The following is a 26,383-nucleotide window of genomic DNA, read 5'->3' on the forward strand; positions in this document are numbered from 1 at the left end:
TTTTTATGGGTTTATGAGTTGAAATTTGTTGGGTTAGTAGAAATTGTTTGAAAAGCCTAAGTTATGAGTTGAATTTTGATAAATTTGTGTTGTTTTTTAATTGTAATTGTAAATAAATTATATTTCTGATAATAAAAATTCTTTTATTTTTTTTAATTATGGACAAGCTTTTTATCAAAAGAAAGTTGTCTAATGAGGAACCATAAAATGAACAAAACAAAAGACATCACAATAATGTTCACAATGAGCTTATGGAATCTAGTTCAAGACAAATATATGTTAAGCTTAACTTGAGTAGTCTTCCTGCAGATCCTGGATTGAGGATTAAATTTTTAGAATATCATCCTAATGATAGAGACAGAGTGAGAAAGACATACTTGCGAAAAGGACATTGCCAACCACACAATCATAATTTTAAAAAGCGAGCAATTGAGAATTTAATGTGTTGTTTTAATCCTGTTTGGTTTAAGAATATGCAAATTGGTTGGAGTATAGTATAGAAAAGGAGGATGTTTTTGTTGTTATCTTTTTATATATGAAATTAGCATTGATATTACCTGTTGCAACTGTAAGTGTTGAAAAAACATTTTCTGTTATGAAGATTGTGAAAAATCGACTACGAAATCGAATGGGAGATCAATTGTTAAATGATTGTTTTATTACATTTATTGAGAGAGAGATATTTGATGAAATTGTCAATGAAGCAATTATGCAACGTTTTCAGAATATGAAAAATCATCGAACACGATTGTAGCATTTTTTATGCTTATTACTTCAGTACATATTTTCTTGTAAATTAATCAATTTTGATGTTTTGAATCCACTGACTCAGAATCGTGGTTACGTCCCTGCCTACACCCTCCTTCACCATCTTCCTCCTCGAAGTCTTCCCAAACCCCTGGTCCCCCTCCGACCGCGTCATTCCCTTAGATAATCCCCTAGTGGATCCCAAGAGTGAAGCTTTTATCTCTGATATGTAAAACTTACGTTACATGAGTAACGTAAATAACGTTTTGATTTTCATCAGTTTTAAAGTTGATGGTCCACGTTCTTTGTTCAGTTTTCAAATGCTTCAGTTTCCAAGCGTTTGGGATTTATGGCAGCCATTAAGCAATGCCATTATGAGCTTGATGGAAGCTTGGCTATGTATATTATTTTGGTCCCTAAGCTCAAAACTCGAATATATAGAAAAATACACCATCAATAGAGTGTCTTGAGAGCTTAGAAGATCCAAAATACTGCTCGTGAGTTTGTTTCAATGGCTGGAGGTAATTCTTGATTCCGTAGTGTGGTCACCCATTTTCTCAGTGGAATTTTTCATTTCTATCTTAAATTATTTGGAATTATTTATTCTATATCTTTTTGGTTTGGCTAAAATCCAGCTTCCTTTTTTTTTCAGCTGCTCTCTCTCTATTGGTGAGAAGACAACTCTACTCTCGCCTGAAGTAATTGTTGCATCAGGCATTCCATGTTGTAGTGGGTTACTTTTTTAATTTTTCAATTGATTTACATATTTTTTGTTTGATGGCTAATTGTATTTGAAAAGTGAAAAGACCAAAAGAATTTTATGCATAATCTGGTTCAATTTGATTTGTGGAAATGGGGCTGCCTTTGGTGTTTTCTGCCGAAGGTACTATTGAAGTTACTTACGATATTCTGGTTTCTCCTTTAGGTTAGTTCAGAATCCTGGTGAATTTGTTGTGACTTTTCCAAGGGCTTACCATGTAGATTCAGCCACGGTAATTGCTTTACAGTTTGTTTGCATATTTACAATAACTTTTTGGACATTATTTTTGCTATGGCCTCTAACTGGCACTTAGTAATGTAAATTAAATGTTAATTTTTGAGAAAAATTGAATATGGAAGTTCTACAAGTATTTGGATAGAATCCAAGTTTTCTAGAATATCACAAATCTTAAAGCTAAAGAATTCAAAATCCCTTTGCATATTTGATTGCTATGATGTAAAAGACATAATTAAAATGCTCAAGATGTGTCCTCATTGCCTAGCTTTTATTTAGATGCAAAAACAAGGTAATTATCTCTTGAGAAGAAGACATCTTAAAGTAGTGTGTAGGAAAAAAATGCAAGGATTTTCTTAATCATCTGTGTATCAGGGAAAGTTGTATGGTTGACTCTTTTCTAACTTTTGGCCACTAGACTATAGAGGGTTTTGAATAGGTCCATGTATGTTTCTAACTATCATCCTATTTATGGGGGATGCTGCCTCGAAATTTGCATTGTAGATAAACTGAAGATAGAGACTGACGTACTAAACTCTATGTGTACCATTTCTGCCAAAGTCTACGATAACATATTTTGGTCACAATCAGGGTCATTGACCTTTATTAATATAAACTGTAACTCCTTAGTGTATACTGCTAGTCTATCAAAATACAATTTTAAGTGGACGTATGTGCATGATCATGGCTTGGACTTTTCTTGATAATCGGACGCCACAAGTTCCTGAACTCTAACTGATGGGTATTTAACAGTACAAGTCAGAAAAGCTGTTTGATTGGCCTATCTCGTGCATAATATTGCTTCACTGTTTTACTTCTACAAAGATTTACTCATTAATGCTGTCATCATAAGAAATTGGTTGGATAAAAGTGTTATTGAGGTTTATACTTGATGCTAGAAGATGTTGTATGGATCTTTCATTCCATTGCTATTAGAAATAAACGATCTTCTGTTTACATGAGCCTGATGTGCTTTTTACATTCATGTTTAAATATAGTGTTCTGTTTACCATTTACTGTTCTTCTATACTGTATTTGGAAAAAATCTATACGTGCCCGTAGAGTTTGGAACGTTATAACCACTGTTCATACACAATCTTGTGACTGCTACGCTGGAATTTCTCTATAATCTCTTTTTTTCCCTCTCTTCATCTTTATTTAGTTCATTGATTACTATAGCTGTTCTTCTTCAATCTAGTTTTAATTGTGGGGAAGCTGCTAACTTTGAACTCCACAGTGGCTAAACGTGGCTAAGGGGCTGCAGTACGTAGAGCTGCCATGAATTATCTTCCCATGCTTTCCCATCACACAGCTGCTATACCTGTTGACCATGTCTTTGTTTCAAGGTTGATTATGTTTTATATATCTCCCTTTCAAACTTTCTATGGACCCTAAGTGAGTGAATATTGACCGGAGTTATTATGTTAACATGCTTCTGCAACTTCACTGTATGAGGACTACCCATTGTGATTTCATGCCACATCCATTATTTAATGAAATCAAAGTGTCCTAGCTGATGTTGACTTCTGAATTTTCCTTCAAGATTGTTTTATGTCATTGCAGGATCTGGCTAAACGGTATTTGAGCCCAATAATGCTTTTAGACATTGTTTGACATGACATTGCCTTTCATGAAGTTATGACTGATGCAAAAATACCAATGTTTATCATGATTGACGTACATAGGTGGAAACAGTTATTTCTTTACTTGTCATAAGTAGCTTGATTGATATATTTGTATTTCTTGTATCTCTCAAATTGTTGATTTATGACTTATTTGTTGCTCAAGGCTGGCATATTTGTTTTGATATTAGTTCAAACACTCTTGATCACTTGAGAGATATTTCAGTATATAAGAATTCCAATTGGGCTGAATGGATATAATATTTCTGAGAGCAGTCTCTACAGACATTATGGTTTCTGGGAGATGTTCTGAAATCTGAATGACACTAATAATTTTCTGTTGTGTTTCTCTGTTATGTCATAGTGAAGATGTAAGCGATCACACATAATTGTTTTATTCCTCATATCTCTTTTGCTGGATTGGTTTTGATCCAGGGTGCCGAGATCCTTACTACCAGGTGCTCGGAGCTCTCGCCTGAGAGATCGGCTAAAGGAAGAAAGAGAGTTGTTAATAAAGAAGGCTTTTATGAAGATATGTTAAAGAGAACAACACTTTGTCTGCTCTTCTTGGACAAGAATCAACTTCTTATGCTGTACTGTGGAACCCAGATTTACTTCCATGTTCAAGTAGGGAATCTCAGTTGCCCACTGCAACCGATGCTGTTACTGCAACACCAGGAGCAACTGTTTCAGATATTCATTCTGAGAAAAAAAACTAATCAGAATAATCTCCTGATGAGATGAACTTATATATGGAAACTCTGAATATTTGTATATGGATGATGATACATATCGTCTGATTTTCAAATTGATTCCGGGGCATTGGCATGTGTGGCTTGTGTATTCTGGGTTTTCCATTTATGTCTGTGGTACAACCATCTGAGAGGGCATCAATGGAATTTCTGCCTGCTATTTGTTCAAAGGGTCCAAGAATTTCAAACCTAAAAACAGTCATCCCTGTATGGACCTGGATCTAACTAAGAGCTCTGTTTCAGGTATTTGGCTCCCTTGTCTGGTAACTTTGTGTTATTTTCATCAACTTCTTCTCCCCTTTTTTGTAATACTGAGTTGTCATTTTGACATTTGGATTATATATTTCTAGCTAAATCAATGCATAGGATGGAATAAAAGATGTTTTAGGACGTATAGAATGTTTCAAGGTCCTTAAGAAGTTGTAACATTGCCTCATATAGGTCTCATTGTTCTTTTGTGCGTCTGGTGTTCTCCACTTACTTTGTCAGTCATTAAACTCAAGGACTAATTATGATAGAAAGATGCCTCAGTATTACTACATCATTTCAATAATCTTTTTGTTTACTTGTAGATTAAGTAATATGTGAAAGCATTTGTCAATGTTGGGGTAGACTTCTCATTCATTTATTGGTTCAATATCTATCTGATTATCACCTGCTGGCTCGCCAAGTTGCTGAATAGAGTTGCATCTTACTTTATTTATTTGCAGAGGATCTTTTTGCTGGTCCTGATAGTTCTATGCTTCAAAAGGATCTGGCATTATCATCAATAACCGTTCACGAGATGGAACACTTCTAGTAAATATCTGCGTCCTCGGATTTTCTGCCTGAGCATGCTGTTCAAATTGAAGAGATATTCCGGTCTAAGGTGGAGCAAACATCCTGTCGTTTGCCACTCTGGTGAGATATGCATTATGATACACTCAACTTTCTTGCTGTTTCATAGTCATATCATTCCATTGTTTGGTTAGTCATTATGCTTTGTACTCATTCTTATTTACTCTCCAAGTATAGCACTTTTTCTTGATTCTCAGATTATACTGTCAATTTTATAACATTCTTTTTTTGAATATGTAATATGTAGACTACCAGAAAATAAAGCACATGCTGTGGCTATTGCTGAGGAGATTGGTAGCCCTTTCAATTATAATGATGTTCCATTAGATAGCCTCCCAAGAAGATCTACAGTTGATTGATCTTGCGGTTGATGATGAAGAACACGATATGTAGTGAAGACTGGACCTCTAAACTGGAGTTAACTTACGACACTGCGTGAAGGTCAGGAAGAATTCACCATCTAAGCAGTTCAGCATGCGTTGTCATTGGTGGTTTGTTTTCTGAAAAGAGTCCAGTTCAGATTTCTCAAATATCAAATGGCAGTCCAGAAAATCTCGCTCAAAAGTTAAGCTAAATCAGCCAGCCAAATCAAAACATGCCACAATATTGAAATAAAAACAGATAGTGTTGGAGAAAAGTTAGATGGCGTTGTTAAAAAGAAGAAAAAATAATTCAATATTCAAGAAGGAAATTCCGGTTAAAACCAGAAGCAAATAGAGTTTGTGGACACCCTAAAAAGTTTTTACCAGAAGAGTTTCAGCTGCTATTTGTGGCGATCTGGTTAAGCATGATAAATTTAATTCTGAAATTAACCCATGCAACATTGGGCATACTGGAGTATTTCTGCTGGATTGGAACTATTTCACATCGGAACTCTGAAGGCCTACATGAAATTCGGGTGCTTGATGCAACCAGGGATGTGAGCTTGAATTACTCACCTTCACGAGTTGCAGATTCACTTGCAGCTCTACTTTAGTGGTTGATAATTGGGCAGATTGGCACTGAAACTTTGGAGGATGAAATGTGTTATACGGCTCCAAAATAATCATCAGACACAAATCATCAAGGACACTGACATGGTCAGTGAGAAGGGAATTTCTTTTGCAGAGAAATGTTCTGGTGGACATATCAATGCAGCTGATGATACGACCATGGAAAATATCAAAATCACCAATAAGACTTGAATCTAGCTTCTGAAACTCCGTACAATCTATTGGCTGATAAGGATGTCTCTGTGAATGAGGTCTCTTACCCTGCTAATTCACCAAGTTTACATGTTGCTCATCCACCTCTGGGAGTTTTGACACGAGGATGGAGGACAGGTTCTTGATAATTTTTTTATGAACAGTAAGGCACATGATTGTATGACTTCTAAGGTGAACTGGTGCAAGATATGAAGCCAGCTGATGGAAACAATGATGAGATCCATTTCCTGGATGATAAACTGATAAATCAGCCCACTCCTGCCTCAACAAAGAAAATTGTGAAGATCAATGCAAATATGTGCTGCCAGACACTTGGAATCAAGTGTCTTTAGATGATAACATTGACAATGAAATCAAGATTTGAATGGGACTCATGAGGAACACATGTCGAGTTCTGTTATACTGATGATCAGTCTACTAATATCTCGCTGGAAAGTTCTGAAGCCCCAACCAAGGAATGTGCTGCTGCAGACTTGTGCCAAATTAGACTACGATGAAAGAAGCTCCAGAGCAATATCCTTACTACAAGTGGAAGTGGGGAGGAACTTCTAACAAGTACTATCACACAGATGCAGCCTTCCTCTCTCTCAGTGGAAGGATGTTCTGGAAAACCAGGAGCTACCTGTGCTGATGTGACCTTCGGCTCTGAAATGCATCCAGATTCAGTCTACAACTGAAACTAATGTGGATGAGCTTGTCTGCTCTTCCAGTTTACAGAGAAAAGAAAATTATCTTATCCCTGCCTCAGTAGAAGAATGTTCAGAACTGCCAAATGGGATCGTTTCTGAAGAGAACTCAAGCGTAATGTGGGAAAAGATCAACTGCTGAAAAGGGCTCAGACCGCAAATGCAACTAATGAGGAGAAAGCTAGTTCTTTGCACGAGAAACCAACCTGCTCCTGCCGTGATTCAGAAGTACTGCGAACCCTAGGAGTCCCCATCTTCAGAAAAATTGCACATTAGCAAAGAAGTTTCTCTTCATCTAAAGACGAAAGAGAGTTAGAAAACAAGTCCACTGCAGAAGAGCACAGTTCAAGTGCCAGTAAAGGAAAAAAAGGAAGAGTGAAGTGGAGCGTTAACTGAAAACAAGTCCAATGGCAGTGGGTATATCAGGAGTCCTTGTGAAGGGTTGAGACCAAGGGGTGGGAAGATACAGCGAACAGAAGTGAGGTTGAAATCAGCCCCGTAGCCAAGGAAAAGCTAACAACAAAGCAATGAAGAAACCTTTAAATGTTTCAGTTCCTCGCCAGAAAGAAAAAGTTCATAAAGAAGCATTACAGGTGTCTTGGATGGCTCCGCATGAGTTTTGAGACAAAGACAGAGCTTTCTTTGCACAAACGGAATCGATGCCCACTGACGGATGTGGAAGAGATTCAGCTCTCATAAATATGCAATAATTCATCAACGAGTTCACGATGATGATCGCCCCTTAAATGCCCTGGAATGGTTGTCCATGTCATTCAAGTGGGCATGGGCTAGGACTGAGCATATACGGGTGCACACAGGAGAGCGGCCATACAAGTGCAAGGTTGAGGGCTGTGGCCTTTCTTTCAGGTTTGTGTCTGATATTAGCCGACATAGACGTAAAACAGGGCATATGATAACTAATCCACCTGAAGGCTAGTAATCAGGCAGGTTTTGTAATATTTGATATATTGAATGGAGATTCTGGGGTCGAATTGGCCTGCAGAATTTGTGCTATAAACTTGACTTTCTGCTCAATATAGTTTTAGGATTAGGCTGATCCTTCATGTAGGGGAGCATTATTCATTATCATTGAATGCAATAGTTGAAAAAGTCTTCTTTGATTCTTGATCTTTCTGAAACTCAACTTTTGATGCTGTTTATTTTTAGATGAGCTCTTAGGCCAGGCATTTTGTAGAATTGAAGATAGGATACATGAGTCTTTTGTTTAATCAGATTGTTACAAAATTTGTGACTTCTTAAGAAAGATCCAAGAGGATTTGAGTCAATTGCTAGATTGAAATTGAAAATGTGTCGAAAGCAGGAGATGAATTCAATGACAATTTCTTTCATCTGTTTGATATTTTTAACTCCTTATTTAATGCCCGCATATGTCTTTACTTCAATATTATTTTCATTTTCTGTTTTAGAGAAGTCCAGATAGCTCAATAATACATGTAATTTTTTTATTTTATTTATTTAAATTGTCAACTTGGTTGGATGTAAAATAATTCGAAAGAAAATGATTATTTATATTGGTATTCAAAATTTTATTTCATAAAATATATTTGAGAAATTGCATTTTATTAAAAATATTTAAAAAAAAAAAACAATTTTTTGATGTACTAATCCGATTTTTTTTGTATAAATCCATCCTATAGCCAAAAACAGAAACACTCTCTACCCAAAGAGTATTTCAACATCCCCAAAGGAAAACAGTCCCTTTTCAGTGTTACACCAAATCAACCATAAATTTTACCGTCCGTCTACCTTTATAATATTTAACGATATGATAATGTATACAAAGTTGACATCCCAAAAAACAATATCACTTTATAAAGTCGTATAATTAATTGACTGGGTAGTGGGTATCCGTCTATTAACAATTAAGTGGTATTACCGCATTAGAAAAAGCATTTAATCTAAATCTTTATAATTGTAAAGTACTCTTTAACGTCTTAACGTGATTTGACTGATTTCCTCAATTAAAATAAAGACAACAACAATAATAATGAAAACAACAAAGAATATGATGATCTTGATGAAGATCAAGAGATAAAATCATGCTGTCCCCTATAAGTGATATACACCCTAGACGTCCTTTTCCATCAAATTACACACATCTCAATGTTAACATGCGCATGTAGCTACATGTACACCTACTAAACCTACACCTTACCTTATTATCATTATTTTTTTATTCCACGCTTTCGCAGAGCAAAATCCCCCCACTCTACCGAACCGAAATCATACGGTCCACAAACAGTTAAATGAATCGGTGCGCCGAATCCTATCAGCGCATACTAGTCTGTTTTCCATATAGAATGCTATTTTGCGCCGTGTAAGAACGTTGCCCATAACCTAGGTGAGCTAAAAGCTAAAACCCCTCTCTCTCTCTCTCTCTCTCTCTCTCTTGGGCTTTGGTTCTTTTGAAGACAAAACCACCTCAAAAGTCTCTTGCGTTTACCAGGTTCTGTTATTTATTGTTTACATTTCTGTTGTATTGGTAGTTCTTCTGGTTTAATGGTAGTTTCTGTTTATAACAGAACAAACCCATGTGGAATTTGTATTCAATTTGTGTTCTAGGGTTTCATTTTCAATACCCACTTAGTGTTTTGTTGTAACATTGATAATAGGTTAAGCAATGTTACAAGATTATGCTGTTTTGGTGGTTGTATTGATGGTGTAGGTGTGAATCTCTGTTTGTTGTAGATGGGAAATAATAATAATAATGTGGAAATTCCCACTTGGCTAAAAGGGTTGCCATTGGCACCGGTCTTTCGACCAACTGATACTGAATTTGCTGACCCAATTGCTTATATATCAAGAATTGAGAAGGAAGCTAGTGCTTTTGGTATATGTAAAATTATCCCACCATTGCCAAAACCGTCAAAAAAATATGTTTTTGGTAATTTAAATAAGTCGCTTTTGAAGTGCCCGGACTTGGGTTCTGATGGGAATTTCCCAAATGCTGGTGATGTGCCGAAAGTAGGTTCTAGTGACAGTGGCAATGATGGGGAGGTTAGGGCAGTTTTTACAACTAGACATCAGGAGTTGGGACAGAGTGTGAAAAGAACAAAAGGGGTCGTTAATGATAATCCGCAATTGGGTGTGCATAAGCAGGTGTGGCAAAGTGGAGCAGTTTATACGTTGGAACAGTTTGAGTCAAAGTCGAAGGGTTTTGCTCGAAGTTTATTGGGTATGATTAAGGAGGTTTCACCATCGGTTATAGAGGCATTATTTTGGAAGTTAGCTTCAGAGAAGCCTATATATGTGGAGTATGCAAATGATGTGCCTGGGTCAGCTTTTGGGGAACCGGAGGGTCAGTTTCGGTATTTTCATAGACGGAGGAGAAAGATGAAATCTTGGAAATCTTATCGGAATAGAGGAAAAGCCGATTGCAAGAACAATGAAATAGGCAGTGTAAATAATACCCATAATGATGACATTAGAGATGCTTATGTTAATAATGATGCTAGTAAATGTTTAGATACATCCAACTTGTCTACAACTTCTTCAACTATCTCATTGGATGAAAATTCACAATCTTCTAGACGAAAGATTGTAAATGGTAGTAATGATTTGGAAGGTACAGCGGGTTGGAAGCTTGCAAATAGTCCATGGAATCTGCAAGTGATTGCACGGTCACCCGGTTCACTGACCCGTTTCATGCCAGATGATATCCCTGGTGTTACTTCTCCTATGGTTTATATTGGTATGTTGTTCAGCTGGTTTGCATGGCACGTTGAAGATCATGAACTTCACAGCATGAACTTTCTTCACACTGGCGCTCCAAAGACTTGGTATTCTGTCCCAGGAGATTATGCGTTTACTTTTGAGGAAGTTATTCGCAATGAGGTCTATGGTGGTAATATTGACTGTTTAGGTATGTCAAATTTTCATTGTGAATTTTATATCCAAAAGTTTAAGCATTACAAGGGGTAATATTCAGATGTTTGTTGCTCAAGTTTGTTTTACAAATATTTGGATAGAAGTATGTGATATGACTGCACACGCAAGTAAATGACCTTGTTGAGTTATTTGAGATGTTGGTACAATCTTGAATTTTTGCTGCCTGATATAGGAGCCTAATCATGTTGGGTGATTACTTCTGGACCTAAATAGTCAACTTTTTTTTTTTCTTTTTTTTTTTTTTTGTTATATGGTGATTGAGAAATTTGAATGGTTTTTTAATTTACTATCCAGTCTCAAATCATATTGAAAATATGAGTATTTGTGTCACCCATTTTCTCAGTGGAATTTTTCATTTCTATCTCAAATTATTTGGAATTATTTATTCTATATCTTTTTGGTTTGGCTAAAATCCAGCTTCCTTTTTTTTTCAGCTGCTCTCTCTCTATTGGGTGAGAAGACAACTCTACTCTCGCCTGAAGTAATTGTTGCATCAGGCATTCCATGTTGTAGGTGGGTTACTTTTTTAATTTTTCAATTGATTTACATATTTTTGTTGTTTGATGGCTAATTGATATTTGAAAAGTGAAAAGACCAAAAGAATTTTATGCATAAATCTGGTTCAATTTGATTTGTGGAAATGGGGCTGGCCTTTGGTGTTTTCTGCCGAAGGTACTTATTGAAGTTATACTTAACGATATTCTGGTTTCTCCTTTAGGTTAGTTCAGAATCCTGGTGAATTTGTTGTGACTTTTCCAAGGGCTTACCATGTAGGATTCAGCCACGGTAATTGCTTTACAGTTTGTTTGCATATTTACAATAACTTTTTGGACATTATTGTTGTTATGGCCTCTAACCGGCACTTAGTAATGGATAAATTAAATGTTAATTTTTGAGAAAAATTTGAATATGGAAGTTTTACAAGTATTTGGATAGAATCCAAGGTTTCTAGAATATCACAATATCTTAAAGCTAAAGAATTCAAAATCCCTTTGCATATTTGATTGCTATGATGTAAAAGACATAATTAAAATGCTCAAGATGTGTCCTCATTGCCTAGCTCTTTATTTAGATGCCAAAACAAGGTAATTATCTGCTTGAGAAGGAAGACATCTTAAAGTAGTGTGTAGGAAAAAAATGCAAGGAATTTTCTTTAATCATCTGTGTATCAGGGAAAGTTGTATGGTTGACTCTTTTCTAACTTTTGGCCACTAGACTATAGAAGGGTTTTGAATAGGTCCATGTATGTTCTAACTTAATCATCCTAATTTATGGGGGATGCTGCTCGAAAATTTGCATTGTAGATAAACTGAAGATAGAGACTGAGGTACTAAACTCTATGTGTACCATTTCTGCCAAAGTCTACGATAACATATTTTGGTCACAATCAGGGTCATTGACCTTTATTAATATAAACTGTAACTCCTTAGATGTATACTGCTAGTCTATCAAAATACAATTTTAAGTGGACGTATGTGCATGATCATGGCTTGGACTTTTCTTGATAAATCGGACGCCACAAGTTCATGACTCTAACTGATGAGTATTTAACAGTACAAGTCAGAAAAGCTGTTTGATTGGCCTATCTCGTGCATAATATTGCTTCACTGTTTTACTTCTACAAAGATTTACTCATTAATGCTGTCATCAGTAAAGAAGAATTGGTTGGATAAAAAATGTTATTGAGGTTTATACTTGATGCTCAAAGATGTTGTATGGATCTTTCATTCCATTGCTATTAGAAAATAAACGATCTTCTGTTTACATGAGGCCTGATGTGCTTTTTACATTCATGTTTAAATATAGTGTTCTGTTTACCATTTACTGTTCTTCTATACTGTATTTGGAAAAAATCTGTACATTGCCCATAGAGTTTGGAACGTTATAACCACTGTTTCGTACACAATCTTGTAAAGCTGCTACGCTGGAATTTCTCTATAATCTCTTTTTTTCCCTCTCTTCATCTTTATTTAGTTCATTGATTACTATAGCTGTTCTTTCTTCAATCTAGGTTTTAATTGTGGGGAAGCTGCTAACTTTGGAACTCCACAGTGGCTAAACGTGGCTAAGGAGGCTGCAGTGCGTAGAGCTGCCATGAATTATCTTCCCATGCTTTCCCATCAGCAGCTGCTATACCTGTTGACCATGTCTTTTGTTTCAAGGTTAGATTATGTTTTATATATACTCCCTTTCAAACTTTCTATGGACCCTAAGTGAGTGAATATTGACCGGAGTTATTATGTTAACATTGCTTCTGCAACTTCACTGTATGAGGGCTTACCCATTCGTGATTTCATGCACATCCATTATTATAATGAAATCAAAGTGTCCTAGCTGATGTTGACTTCTGAATTTTCCTTCAAGATTTGTTTATGTTCATTGGCAGGATCTGGGCTAAACAAGGTATTTGAGCCCAATAATGCTTTTAGACATTGTTTGACATGACATTGCCTTTCATGAAGTTATGACTGATGCAAAAATACCAATGTTTATCATGATTGACGTACATAGGTGGAAACAGTTATTTCTTTACTTGTCATAAGTAGCTTGATTGCATATATTTGGTATTTCTTGTATCTCTCAAATTGTTGATTTATGACTTATTTGTTGCTCAAGGCTGGCATATTTGTTATTGATATTAGTTCAAACACTCTTGATCACTTGAGAGATATTTCAGTATATAAAGAATTCCAATTGGGCTGAATGGATATAATATTTCTGAGAGCAGTCTCTACAATACAGGACATTATGGTTTTTGGGGAGATGGTTATCTGAAATCTGAATGACACTAATAATTTTCTGTTGTGTTTCTCTGATTATGTCATAGTGAAGATGTAAGCGATCACACATAATTGTTTATTCCTCATATCTCTTTTGCTGGATTGGTTTTGATGCCAGGGTGCCGAGATCCTTACTACCAGGTGCTCGGAGCTCTCGCCTGAGAGATCGGCTAAAGGAAGAAAGAGAGTTGTTAATAAAGAAGGCTTTTATAGAAGATATGTTAAAAGAGAACAACACTTTGTCTGCTCTTCTTGGACAAGAATCAACTTCTTATGCTGTACTGTGGAACCCAGATTTACTTCCATGTTCAAGTAGGGAATCTCAGTTGCCCACTGCAACCGATGCTGTTACTGCAACACCAGGAGCAACTGTTTCAGATATTCATTCTGAGAAAAAAACTAATCAGAATAATCTCCTAGATGAGATGAACTTATATATGGAAACTCTGAATGATTTGTATATGGATGATGATGACATATCGTCTGATTTTCAAATTGATTCCGGGGCATTGGCATGTGTGGCTTGTGGTATTCTGGGTTTTCCATTTATGTCTGTGGTACAACCATCTGAGAGGGCATCAATGGAATTTCTGCCTGCTGATTTTGTTCAAGAGGGTCCAAGAATTTCAGAACCTAAAAACAGTCATCCCTGTATGGACCTGGATCTAACTAAGAGCTCTGTTTCAGGTATTTGGCTCCCTTGTCTGGTAACTTTGTGTTATTTTCACCAACTTCTTCTTCCCCTTTTTTGTAATACTGAGTTGTCATTTTGACATTTGGATTATATATTTCTAGCTAGAATCAATGCATAGGATGGAATAAAAGATGTTTTAGGACGTATAGAATGTTTCAAGGTCCTTAAGAAGTTGTAACATTGCCTCATAATAGGTCTCATGGTGTCTTTTGTGTGTCTGGTGATTCTCCACTTACATTTGTCAGTCATTAAACTCAAGGACTAATTATGATAGAAAGAAATGCCTGCAGTAATTACTACATCATTTCAATAATCTTTTGTTTTACTTGTAGATATTAAGTAATATGATGAAAGCATTTGTCAATGTTGGAGTAGACTTCTCATTAATTTATTGGTTCAATATCTATCTGATTATCACCTGCTGGCTCACCAAGTTGCTGAATAGAGTTGCATCTTACTTTATTTATTTGCAGAGGATCTTTTTGCTGGTCCTGATAGTTCTATGCTTCAAAAGGATCTGGCATTATCATCAATAACCAAGTTCAACAAGAGATGGAACACTTCTAGTAAATATCTGCGTCCTCGGATTTTCTGCCTGGAGCATGCTGTTCAAATTGAAGAGATATTCCGGTCTAAAGGTGGAGCAAACATCCTGGTCGTTTGCCACTCTGGTGAGATAGTCATTATGATACACTCAACTTTCTTGCTGTTTCATAGTCATATCATTCCATTGTTTGGTTAGTCATTATGCTTTGTACTCATTCATTATTTACTCTCCAAGTATAGCACTTTTTCTTAGTTCTCAGATTTGCACTGTCAATTTTATAACATTTCTTTTTTTGAATATGTATATATGTAGACTACCAGAAAATAAAAGCACATGCTGTGGCTATTGCTGAGGAGATTGGTAGCCCTTTCAATTATAATGATGTTCCATTAGATACTGCCTCCCAAGAAGATCTACAGTTGATTGATCTTGCGGTTGATGATGAAGAACACGATGAATGCAGTGAAGACTGGACCTCTAAACTGGGAGTTAACTTACGACACTGCGTGAAGGTCAGGAAGAATTCACCATCTAAGCAAGTTCAGCATGCGTTGTCATTGGGTGGTTTGTTTTCTGAAAAGAGTGCCAGTTCAGATTTCTCAAATATCAAATGGCAGTCCAGAAAATCTCGCTCAAAAGTTAAGCTAAATCAGCCAGCCAAATCCAAAACATGCCACAATATTGAAATAAAAACAGATGAAGTGTTGGGAGAAAAGTTAGATGGCGTTGTTGAAAAAGAAGAAAAAATAATTCAATATTCAAGAAGGAAATTCCGGTTAAAACCAGAAGCAAGTAGAGTTTGTGGACACCCTAAAAAGTTTTTACCAGAAGAAGTTTCAGCTGCTATTTGTGGCGATCTGGTTAAGCATGATAAATTTAATTCTGAAATTAACCCATGCAACATTGGGCATACTGGAAGTATTTCTGCTGGATTGGAACTATCTCACATCGGGAACTCTGAAGGGCTACATGAAATTCGGGTGCTTGATGCAACCAGGGATGTGAGCTTGAATTACTCACCTTCACGAGTTGCAGATTCACTTGCAGCTGCTACTTTAGTGGTTGATAATATTGGGCAGATTGGCACTGAAACTTTGGACGATGAAATGTGTTATACGGCAATCCAAAATAATCATCAGACACGACAAATCATCAAGGACACTGACATGGTCAGTGAGAAGGGAATTTCTTTTGCAGAGAAATGTTCTGGTGGACATATCAATGCAGCTGATGATACGACCATGGAAAATATCAAAATCACCAATAAGACTTGTAATCTAGCTTCTGAAACTCCGTACAATCTATTGGCTGATAAGGATGTCTCTGTGAATGAGGTCTCTTATCCTGCTAATTCACCAAGTTTACATGTTGCTCATCCACCTCTGGGGAGTTTTGACACAGAGATGGAGGACAAGGTTCTTGATAATTTTTATATGAACAGTAATGCACATGATTGTATGACTTCTAAGGATGAACTGGTGCAAGATATGAAGCCAGCTGATGGAAACAATGATGAGGAATCCATTTCCTGGGATGATAAACTGATAAATCAGCCCACTCCTGCCTCAACAAAAGAAAATTGTGAAGATCAGATGCAAATATGTGCTGCCGAAGACACTTGGAATCAAGTGTCTTTAGATGATAACGTGCACAATGAAATCAAGATTATGAATGGGACTCATGAGGAACACTTGTCGAGTTCTGTTATACTGATGGATCAGTCTACTAATATCTCGCTGGAAAGTTCTGAAGCCCCAACCAAGGAATGTGCTGCTGCAGACTTGTGCCAAATTAAGACTACGATGAAAGAAGCTCCAGAGCAGGATGTCCTTACTACAAGTGGAAGTGGGGAGGAACTTGTAACGAGTACTATCACACAGATGCAGCCTTCCTCTCTCTCAGTGGAAGGATGTTCTGGAAAACCAGGAGCTACCTGTGCTGATGTGACCTTCGGCTCTGAAATGCATCCAGAAATTCAGTCTACAACTGAAACTAATGTGGATGAGCTTGTCTGCTCTTCCAGTTTACAGAGAAAAGAAAATTATCTTATCCCTGCCTCAGTAGAAGAATGTTCAGAACTGCCAAATGGGATCTGTTCTGAAGAGAACTCAAGCGGTAATGTGGGAAAAGATCAACTGCTGAAAAGGGCTCAGACCGCAAATGCAACTAACGAGGAGAAAGCTAGTTCTTTGACACGGATAAACCAACCTGCTCCTGCCGTGATTCAGAAGTACTGCAGAACCCGTAGGGAGTCCCCATCTTCAGAAAAATTGCACATTAGCAAAGAAGTTTCTTCTTCATCTAAAGACGAAAGAGAGTTAGAAAACAAGTCCACTGCAGAAGAGCACAGTTCAAGTGCCAGTAAAGGAAAAAAAAGGAAGAGTGAAGTGGAGCAGTTAACTGAAAACAAGTCCAATTGCAGTGGGTATATCAGGAGTCCTTGTGAAGGGTTGAGACCAAGGGGTGGGAAAGATACAGCGAACAGAAGTGAGGTTGAGATCAGCCCCGTAGCCAAGGAAAAGCTAACAACAAAGACAATGAAGAAACCTTTAAATGTTTCAGTTCCTCGCCAGGAGAAGAAAAAGTTCATAAAGAAGCATTACAGGTGTGACTTGGATGGCTGTCGCATGAGTTTTGAGACAAAGACAGAGCTTTCTTTGCACAAACGGAATCGATGCCCACATGACGGATGTGGGAAGAGATTCAGCTCTCATAAATATGCAATAATTCATCAACGAGTTCACGATGATGATCGGCCCCTTAAATGCCCCTGGAATGGTTGTTCCATGTCATTCAAGTGGGCATGGGCTAGGACTGAGCATATACGGGTGCACACAGGAGAGCGGCCATACAAGTGCAAGGTTGAGGGCTGTGGCCTTTCTTTCAGGTTTGTGTCTGATATTAGCCGACATAGACGTAAAACAGGGCACTATGATAACTAATCCACCTGAAGGCTAGTAATCAGGCAGGTTTTGTAATATATTGATATATTGAATGGAGATTCTGGGGTCGAATTGGCCTGCAGAATTTGTGCTATAAACTTGACTTTCTGCTCAGATATAGATTTAGGATTAGGCTGATCCTTCATGTAGGTGAGCATTATTCAATTCATTGAATGCAATAGTTGAAAAAGTCTTCTTTGATTCTTGATCTTTCTGAAACTCAACTTTTGATGCTGTTTTATTTTTAGATGAGCATCTTAGGCCAGGCATTTTGTAGAATTGAAGATAGGATACATGAGTCTTTTGTTTAATCAGATTGTTACAAAATTTGTGACTTCTTAAGAAAGATCCAAGAGGGATTTGAGTCAATTGCTAGATTGAAATTGAAAATGTGTCGAAAGCAGGAGATGAATTCAATGACAATTTCTTTCATCTGTTTGATACTTTTTAACTCCTTATCTTAATGCCCGCATGATGTCTTTACTTCAATATTATTTTCATTTTCTTAGTTTTAGAGAAGTCCAGATAGCTCAATAATACATGTAATTTTTTATTTTATTTTATTTAAATTGTCAACTTGGTTGGATGTAAAAATAATTCGAAAGAAAATGATTATTTATATTGGTATTCAAAATTTTATTTCATAAAAATATATTTTGAGAAATTGCATTTTATTAAAATAATTTAAAAAAAAAAAACAATTTTTTGATGTACTAATCCGATTTTTTTTGTATAAATCCATCCTATAGCCAAAAACAGAACACATCTCTAAAACCCAAAGATGTATTTCAACATCCACAAAGGAAAACAGTTCCTTTCATGAGTTACAAAATTAAAAAAGGGGGAATATTTTATGTCGTTTTCCCGCCTGAAACGTCTAGCTCATTTATCCCTAACTCTTCATCTCCAACAAGAAAAGTGGCGGATTCCGCTTTACCAACCTCAGCACCGAGCCCTCCCTCGAAGGGGTGAGCATTATTTTAGAGTAGAATCAGAATCGACGGGTATTTGAGGTTCCAGTTATGGTTCCTACTCGGAGTTGGCCCTCATAGAGTTGGTTCTGACTCTCAAAAATCGGAATCGGTACTGTGTGGTTTCGGTTTTGGTTTCATCACTGTAGGAATCAAAATTGAAACCACGATCCGGGTAGAAATCAGGACTAAACTGTAATTTTTATAAACTATTGGGGGTGTATAAATTTTTAGAGGGTTTATTTGTAATTTTTTTTAAAGTCAGGGGTAACCAAAATTATCCCAGGTACTCGGAACTAGAACCTATGTTTCAGGTTCCAATTTAGATTCCTTTGAATTTAAGCGGTTACCTGAAACTGCTCGCCCCCACGTCCCTCACACTCTAATACTCATGTCTCTCCCACCAAATGGCCGTCTTCGAAAGCCTCTCCGACCTCTTCTCTGCCACACTCTTCAACTCCGCTCCCTACACCCAGGCACGTAGCCACATAGTGGCTTATGGGTTCAATTGAACCCATTGAACTTTTTAAAAATTTTAAAAAAGTATTAATAGTTTATAGATTTTACAATTTTAATCCCACTTAACTTTATGTTGACCCCACAAAATAAATTATTAATTAATACTTTTTAAACTTTTCTCTTTTCTTTATTTCCTCTCTTTTGCTCTCATATTATATTTTTCTTTTGATTGGATACTCAAGAAAGGCTATTCCTTTGGATTACAAGGTAAGATGATACTAATTTTATTTTTATTTTTTTACTTAAAATTAATTCTTTTCTTTTAGCTTTCTTAATTGACGAAAGATCATGAGTTATGAGTTTTATTGAGTTTAATAAATGAGTTTGAAACAATTCCTAGATTTTGATGTGGGTTTTGATTTAATCTTGTTTATGTTGAGGTATGAGTTAATTAATTGCTGTTTTAAGTTGGGTTTAATAAATTGTCGTTAGTTATTGAGTTAATTTTGAATATGGTTTAAAGAATTGATGAAACTTTAAGTTGTAGAGATTTAAGGATTTGGTTTAATTTCAATATATTGGTTAGTTGCTTGATATTTAGAGTTAGATTTGATGAGTTTTCATTGGTTTATGAGTTGAATTTTATTGGGATAGTAGAAATTGTTTGAAAAACCTAAGTTATGAGTTGAATTTTGATAAATTTGTGTTGTTTTTTAATTGTAATTGCAAATAAATCATATTTCTGATAATAAAAATTCTTTTATTTTTTTTAGTTATGGACAAATTTTTGATCAAAAGAAAGTTTTCTAATGAGGAACCATCAATTGAACAAAACATAAGGCGTCACGATAGTGTTCACAATGAGCTTATAGAATCTAGTTTAAGACAAACATATGTTAAGCTTAACTTGAGTAGTCTTCTTGCAATCTTGAACTGAGGATTAAAATTTTAGAATATCATCCTAATGATAGAGACAAAGTGAGAAAGACATACTTGTAAAAAGGACATTGCCAACCACACAATCATAATTTTAAAAAGCGAGCAATTGAGAATTTAATGTGTCGTTTTAATCCTATTTGGTTTAGAGAATATGCAAATTGGTTGGAGTATAGTATAGAAAAGAAGGGTGTTTTTGTTTTTGTTGTTATCTTTTTAGACATAAAATTAGCATTGATATTACCTGTTGCAACCGCAAGTGTTGAAAGAGCATTTTCTGCGATGAAGATTGTGAAAAATCGACTACATAATCGAATGGGAGATCAATTGTTAAATGATTGTCTTATTACATATATTGAGACAGAGATATTTGATGAAATTGTCAATGAAGCAATTATGCAACGTTTTCAGAATATGAAAAATTATCGAGGATAATTGTAGAATTGATAATTTGGTATATATAACATTTTAAAGTACATTTTTTATGTTTATTACTTCAATATATATTTTATTGTAAATTTATCAACTTTAATGTTTTGAACCCACTTACTCATAATCTTAGCTACGTTCCTGCCTACACCCTCCTTCACCATCTTCCTCCTCGAAGTCTTCCCAAACCCCTTGTCCCCCTCCGACCGCGTCATTCCCTTAGATAATCCCCTAATGGATCCCGAGAGTGAAGCTTTTATCTCTGATAAAGTTAACGATGTTACGGTTGCTGGGTTCGTTTTATTTTTTTCCAAATTATACCACGTTTAATGCGAAACCCGGGTTGTACATTGAGAATTTGATCGTGAGAGAGTGCTACAGAAGGAAAGGTTTTGGGAGGATGCGCCCTTCATTTATATGACAATATTCTATCAAATCATTCAATTTACGTTAGATAGTTTCAGGTTTTATCATTTGGTTGAGCTCACATAGCTCACATACTTGTTAGAATTCAACTTTTTTGAATCCTTCAACTTTCCATGTTGAGACTCGACTGAACTCATGATTTCTTTCATTTTGGAAGAAACAAGTTTAAACTTTGAACATTATTTATTTAGGCTGTTGGGATTTATGCATTTTGGACATAGAAATAGAAAGAAAATGATGATCAAGATGATTGACATAAGGTAGAAAAAAACCATTATAATATTAACATATTAACGTAAGAAAATTACCAACTCCTTTTGCTATTAAAAGTTTGATGTTGAAACTTGGAGTCTAGATTCTTCAAAAGAGAATGAAGAAACTCAAAATGAAGTCCATCCAAATCAAAGATGAGAGAGTCGAGAGAGTGAGAGAGAAAGTGAGAGATTGCTTTTTGTTTCAATTGAATTAAAATGGTATAAAACTTAATTTATATACCATGGGCACAAAGTGTAATTTTAAATTGTTTTGGGGTGGCCTCAAACAATTTAAAATTAACTTAAGAATAAACATTTATGTCAAGTCCTTGGTTTTATGGTTAATTCATAATTAGACCAAATTTTAATTCCATTAAACATTCTAACCTTTTAGAATAAAATCAATGCACTTTTGCCCCTATCATTGAATCCAATTCAATAATAATATTTAATAAATCCTTATTACCCTTGGTTAGTGCTAGCTATCCATGGATAATCATTTCTTACTAATACATTAATTCGGATACAACTGTTTACGTCCGAACATCATTAATCTGATTAATGATATGTATTACTCTCTCTCCTTGAGCTTGGTTTTATGTGTGACCATTTTAGTTCACTGTGATCTAGCCGTGGGCCCAATATCTGATTTTGATATGTTTCGTTATAATTCTTTATAATCGAAACTCCCACTGATTATGGTAGACGTCTAGCAATGTTTCATAACCCTTAAACCACAATGAAGTGTAAACTCCAATGAACCTATTCTGATCGTACGTTCCGTGTAGTCAAATCCCTTCGTTATCTAATCCCGATTAAGAATAGTTCATGGTATGTCAAAACATTTAACTTAATCTTTAATCGAAATGCCAATCGATACAATGAAACTCGTCAACATGAAACTACTTTTCATCTGACATTCATTATACTTTGGCTAGAGATTTCCCTTTTCCAATGTTTATTGACATTCGTCTGGGAACTCAAGATTGGACTATTTTGAGTTAACGGATCCCATCTTGACCATCACTTGTCCTCACACATGAATAACATATGACCAAACTGACTTATTACACAAGACATAACTAGTCTCGTGCTTATACACCATATGAACGATATGCATCCTATGTTGAATCCAACTGTGATGTCTCAGGTCTAAGGATCAGTGGCACACTAGCACGATCCTACGATGCATCATTGACCATATCCATGTGATTCATCATAATCGGTCATATTCGATAAACAGTTCACTAACCGTTTATCCATGCTAATGCCTTAGTGACATACCTCTTATAATCACCCACACTAATACCATCACATAATATTCAATGGAGACATTCAGCATGCCTACTATGCAATGTTATTGCCCAATTAACATTACTTGCGTAGGGAATTCTTTGATGATTTGATCTTCTGAAGATCCGTGTCATCCGAACATTTCACATGCAATATTAAATATAATATAATATAAATGAAGCAGAAAATCAACATGTGAAATAAGAACACTTTCTTTTATTCATAATACATTTACAAGATATAATGTCCTGAAACCGACAACATGATTGGTCCCTAGGGCATACACTAACATAGGCAACATGATTTGAATTGTTGGGGTGGCAAAACTTAGTCGTTAGACTGGTAGTTTGTAATAGGAGACGATCCAGTCAATTACCTTTAGAAAATTGTTCCAAATACCAGTTGACATATTACATTACATTGGTTCATTTCTTGCAGTAATACCTCTTGTCAACATCACATTGGTTGATTTATTATGTGTGTTGATGCTTGATTTTGACACCAACTAATCGCACGTGAGAGTGCTAAGCGGACTTAGAGGTCACACGTGATATGGAAATGCTTAGTTAAATAAAGGGTGAAGAGTAATGTTTAAAGTGGTTTAGATGCTCAAGAGCGAATCCTACATCCACTAATATTGCATTAATGAGAGAGTAAAGTCAGGTCACATTTAGCGAACTGAGTTATAGCTTAGAGAATACAAGAGAGAGAGAGAGAGAGAGAGAGAGAGAGTTATTCTAGAGTGAAATTAGCTAATCCCGCAAATGAGAGAGAAGTCCTCTATTTATAGTGGTATACACTAAGGTCATGATTACTAATTCTACAAATGGGGCGGATACCATGCAAATCCTTCTCTGCGTCTCATTGCTCACCTACTCGAGTGATTTCCTCGACTTGTGCAGGGATTGGACACGTGGACGATATTCAACCATTCGCTAACTTGGCGCTCACCCACTGCACTGACAGGGGCATGCCACTTACGTCATTATACGACGTGGGTGCGCGTGAACGGTCGCAGAACTTTCCCAAATCTTGCCACTTCATGCTAACAAGACTTCGCGTTAGCCTTACTTTTTCAGGCATAACAGAAGTCCCTTAGTTTTTAAGGTTTGGGAATCGAACCTTGAGAACTTCACAATTATGCCTTGATTTGATATGTCCCGAATGATGCCTGGTCGATCCGACCTGGCTATAATGAGGTCGCAAAACATTTTCCTACAAACGACCTGATATGGTCTCCTTTCGCAAGATTGACGAACTGGATCAAACCCTATTCAGTGCCCTATCGATGCGCCTTTTATCTTAATTGAGGTCCGCGATCTGGTTATACTTAACATATTTCTGTCGAAGGAATCACATCGCTCCGCAACTGACATACGACGAAGAATGTTCTGAACTGACGACCTCTTCAGATGTTATCCATTGCGCTTAACAGCTAATTCATTAATGAGGTGTCCTTCATTCTGACAGACGTGCCCTGTACGCAATAAATGCCAGCCATGCGCATTAAATGCAAGCCATGCTGAAACGACATTCCTTATCAGGGCATTAAATGCGGATGGGGGCACATTTAATGCGGAGGAGAGAATCGAATCGTCGTTCGATTATTTCAACAGAGAGACGCGACGATTGAATTGCTTGAAGCGTGACGGTTACTCTTTCTTGCTGATTCATGACACATGGTCGCAATCAACGGCCAGAAAAGCATTCCATCCAAACGTCGCTCTGCTTCAGAAATCCCAATCGTCATTCCCTAAACCCTAAACCCCAGGCTCCCTTTAAGCAATGTCACAACGCTTGCATTTTCAAAGAAAAGCAAGGAGCTCTCACGAGACCAGACCTCCAATTTTTTAAGCTGGTGCGCATCTTCTACTTATAGGGAGAAGTTCGATCCCCATAGCCGAAAGAGAAAGGTGAGGAAGGTTCTTCCAATGCTTTTCTTTTTTCGGTTTCAAGTGTAATTAACTAGTCGATAATGGTGAGTTTCTATAAGGAATAGGTTTTTAGGAGCCAAGCCATTAAGGGTGGTCCCCAAGGGTTTTTAGGGTTTTGCTCTTCCACGTCGTCATATAAAATTTTTGTACGAAGACTGAGTAATCTCCACGTGTCCCCCTTTTTCAGACAGTAGACGACATGGACCCTACAATGACCAGATCAGATGAGGGGACAAGCTCGTAGACGCAGGATGCCCCAGTGGTTCATGCGTAAGAGATTCTATTGGTAGCTACCCGAGACGAGGTACAGGAGGCACTAATACGCAATTAGGGTGGACGTCTACTGTTACTGGAACCATACAGCTCGAAATCCGCCAAAGGGAATGGCTGCGATCTCCGAAGCTACATTCAAGTGTGGAGCACTGATTCCCTTCCATCCTTTCATCAAGTCGATCCTCGATCACTTCGGGGTCGCACCTTTACAATTGACATCTAACACGTATATCATAGCTGTGGCTATGTACATCGTGTGCGCCGAGTACGGCCTCGACCAACTGATTGCGCTGGAGCTCGCCTACGCATACTATTTAAAGAAGAGCAAGGACAAAGATTCTTACTACCTCTCAAGGAGACCCACGATCGAAGGAGGCATTCATAATCACCCCAGCAATGTCAGGGCATATGAGACCAAGTTTTTCTTTTTTCATTATGATGGCATATGTTGTTTTAGGGAGCCGAGTCGGTTTTCCCTTGATTACACTTAGTGAATTTTTCCTTTCTTTTTGGCTTTGTTTTCTAACGATCTCTATTGTCTCTTTGTAGGGAACAAGTCGACTGGGCTAACAGAACTTTCCGACATCAGCCGAATAGTTTCATTCGGTAACCTGCCAGATTACTGTCACGACGTGAAACGACTCGTGACAACTGCGAACTTGAGGAAGTACGACTTTTTCAATTCTAGAGCGACCTTGGAACCCCTACTTCGTAAGTGCCTGTGGTCCCCTTAGATTTTACTTTTGCGTGCAGCGAACATTTAACTAATAGTACCTGTATGCAGTAGACATGCCACCCAAAGTGTCAAAATCGTTGAGGGATAGAGCGTTAGTCTTTCCTTGGGTCGACACCTCTGGACCAACTGAGACGAGTCCCAGCGACATCCTCACTGAAAGAACGCAGGTGGGGACGCAGCCACCCACCGAACAACCAGCCGATACTGCTTTGCCCATGGCTGCTCGCCCAAAGCAGAAAATCAGGGGCCAGAAGACCAAGAAATGAAGGGTGCTACAGCCCGAAGAGTCAGAGTCCGAGCCGGAGGTCTTAGGGGTGCAGCCTGAGAGGTCGCAGCCTTATAAAGCTCTTCGCGCCAGAAGGAGCTCGAGGACAGACCGTGGCCTCTGGGAGAAGAGAAGGTAAGAGCTCGGTTAGTGAGGTGCCCTTGACTATAGGAGCCGACACCCCGGTGCTGGACTCCATGGGTCAGCTTCTGGAGCACCTTCAACCGATGTTGTTCAACCTTTTGGAGTGCCAGCTTGCCAAATTTTTTGACAAGCTCGTAGCCTCCAACCCTGCGGGCTTGATGATCAGGGCGGTCCAGCTACAAAGCCAGGTAAAATGGTTTATCCTCGTCGAGGACTTTCCAATACTTACTCTTTTTCAAGAAAGCAGCCTAACTCTTGCTTATTATTTGTGCAGTCTTTGCTCGCCTTGCACCTGACCCAACAGAAGACCCAACTGGAGGCCATCGGGGGACTTTCCGAGCTGAAGGAAGAGAATGCATAGTTAAAGTTGGATTTGGCAGCTGCGAAAGAAGGGCTAGACCTGAACATCGTCCAAACAAATCAATACATGTCAGAGAGGAACTCTACCCTTAGTACAGTGGAATTTCAGAAGACCAAACTAGATAAGAGGGGAGAGGAGCTCAAAAAGCTTCAGAGGACTGTGGCCAGGCTCACCGGAGAGGTTGGTA

General features: G+C 37.3%; 1 protein-coding gene and 1 pseudogene across 1 annotated transcript; both read left to right on the forward strand.

Moving 5' to 3' along the window:
- The first annotated feature begins 251 nt into the window (after positions 1–251).
- LOC116115351 lies at positions 252–4,295 on the forward strand (annotated as a pseudogene).
- Positions 4,296–9,258: 4,963 nt separating this feature from the next.
- Positions 9,259–18,150, forward strand: LOC116115317 (probable lysine-specific demethylase ELF6). The gene is made up of 7 exons (XM_031401472.1): positions 9,259–10,726; positions 11,187–11,265; positions 11,471–11,538; positions 12,764–12,914; positions 13,651–14,219; positions 14,700–14,897; positions 15,086–18,150. Exons 1-7 carry the CDS (start codon positions 9,553–9,555, stop codon positions 17,713–17,715), a joined length of 4,869 nt encoding a protein of 1,622 aa, XP_031257332.1. The 5' UTR covers positions 9,259–9,552; the 3' UTR covers positions 17,716–18,150.
- The last annotated feature ends 8,233 nt before the right edge of the window (positions 18,151–26,383 follow it).

The sequence above is a fragment of the Pistacia vera genome, unplaced genomic scaffold, assembly GCF_008641045.1.
Source record: "Pistacia vera cultivar Batoury unplaced genomic scaffold, PisVer_v2 Contig737, whole genome shotgun sequence".
Taxonomy (NCBI): Eukaryota; Viridiplantae; Streptophyta; class Magnoliopsida; order Sapindales; family Anacardiaceae; genus Pistacia; species Pistacia vera.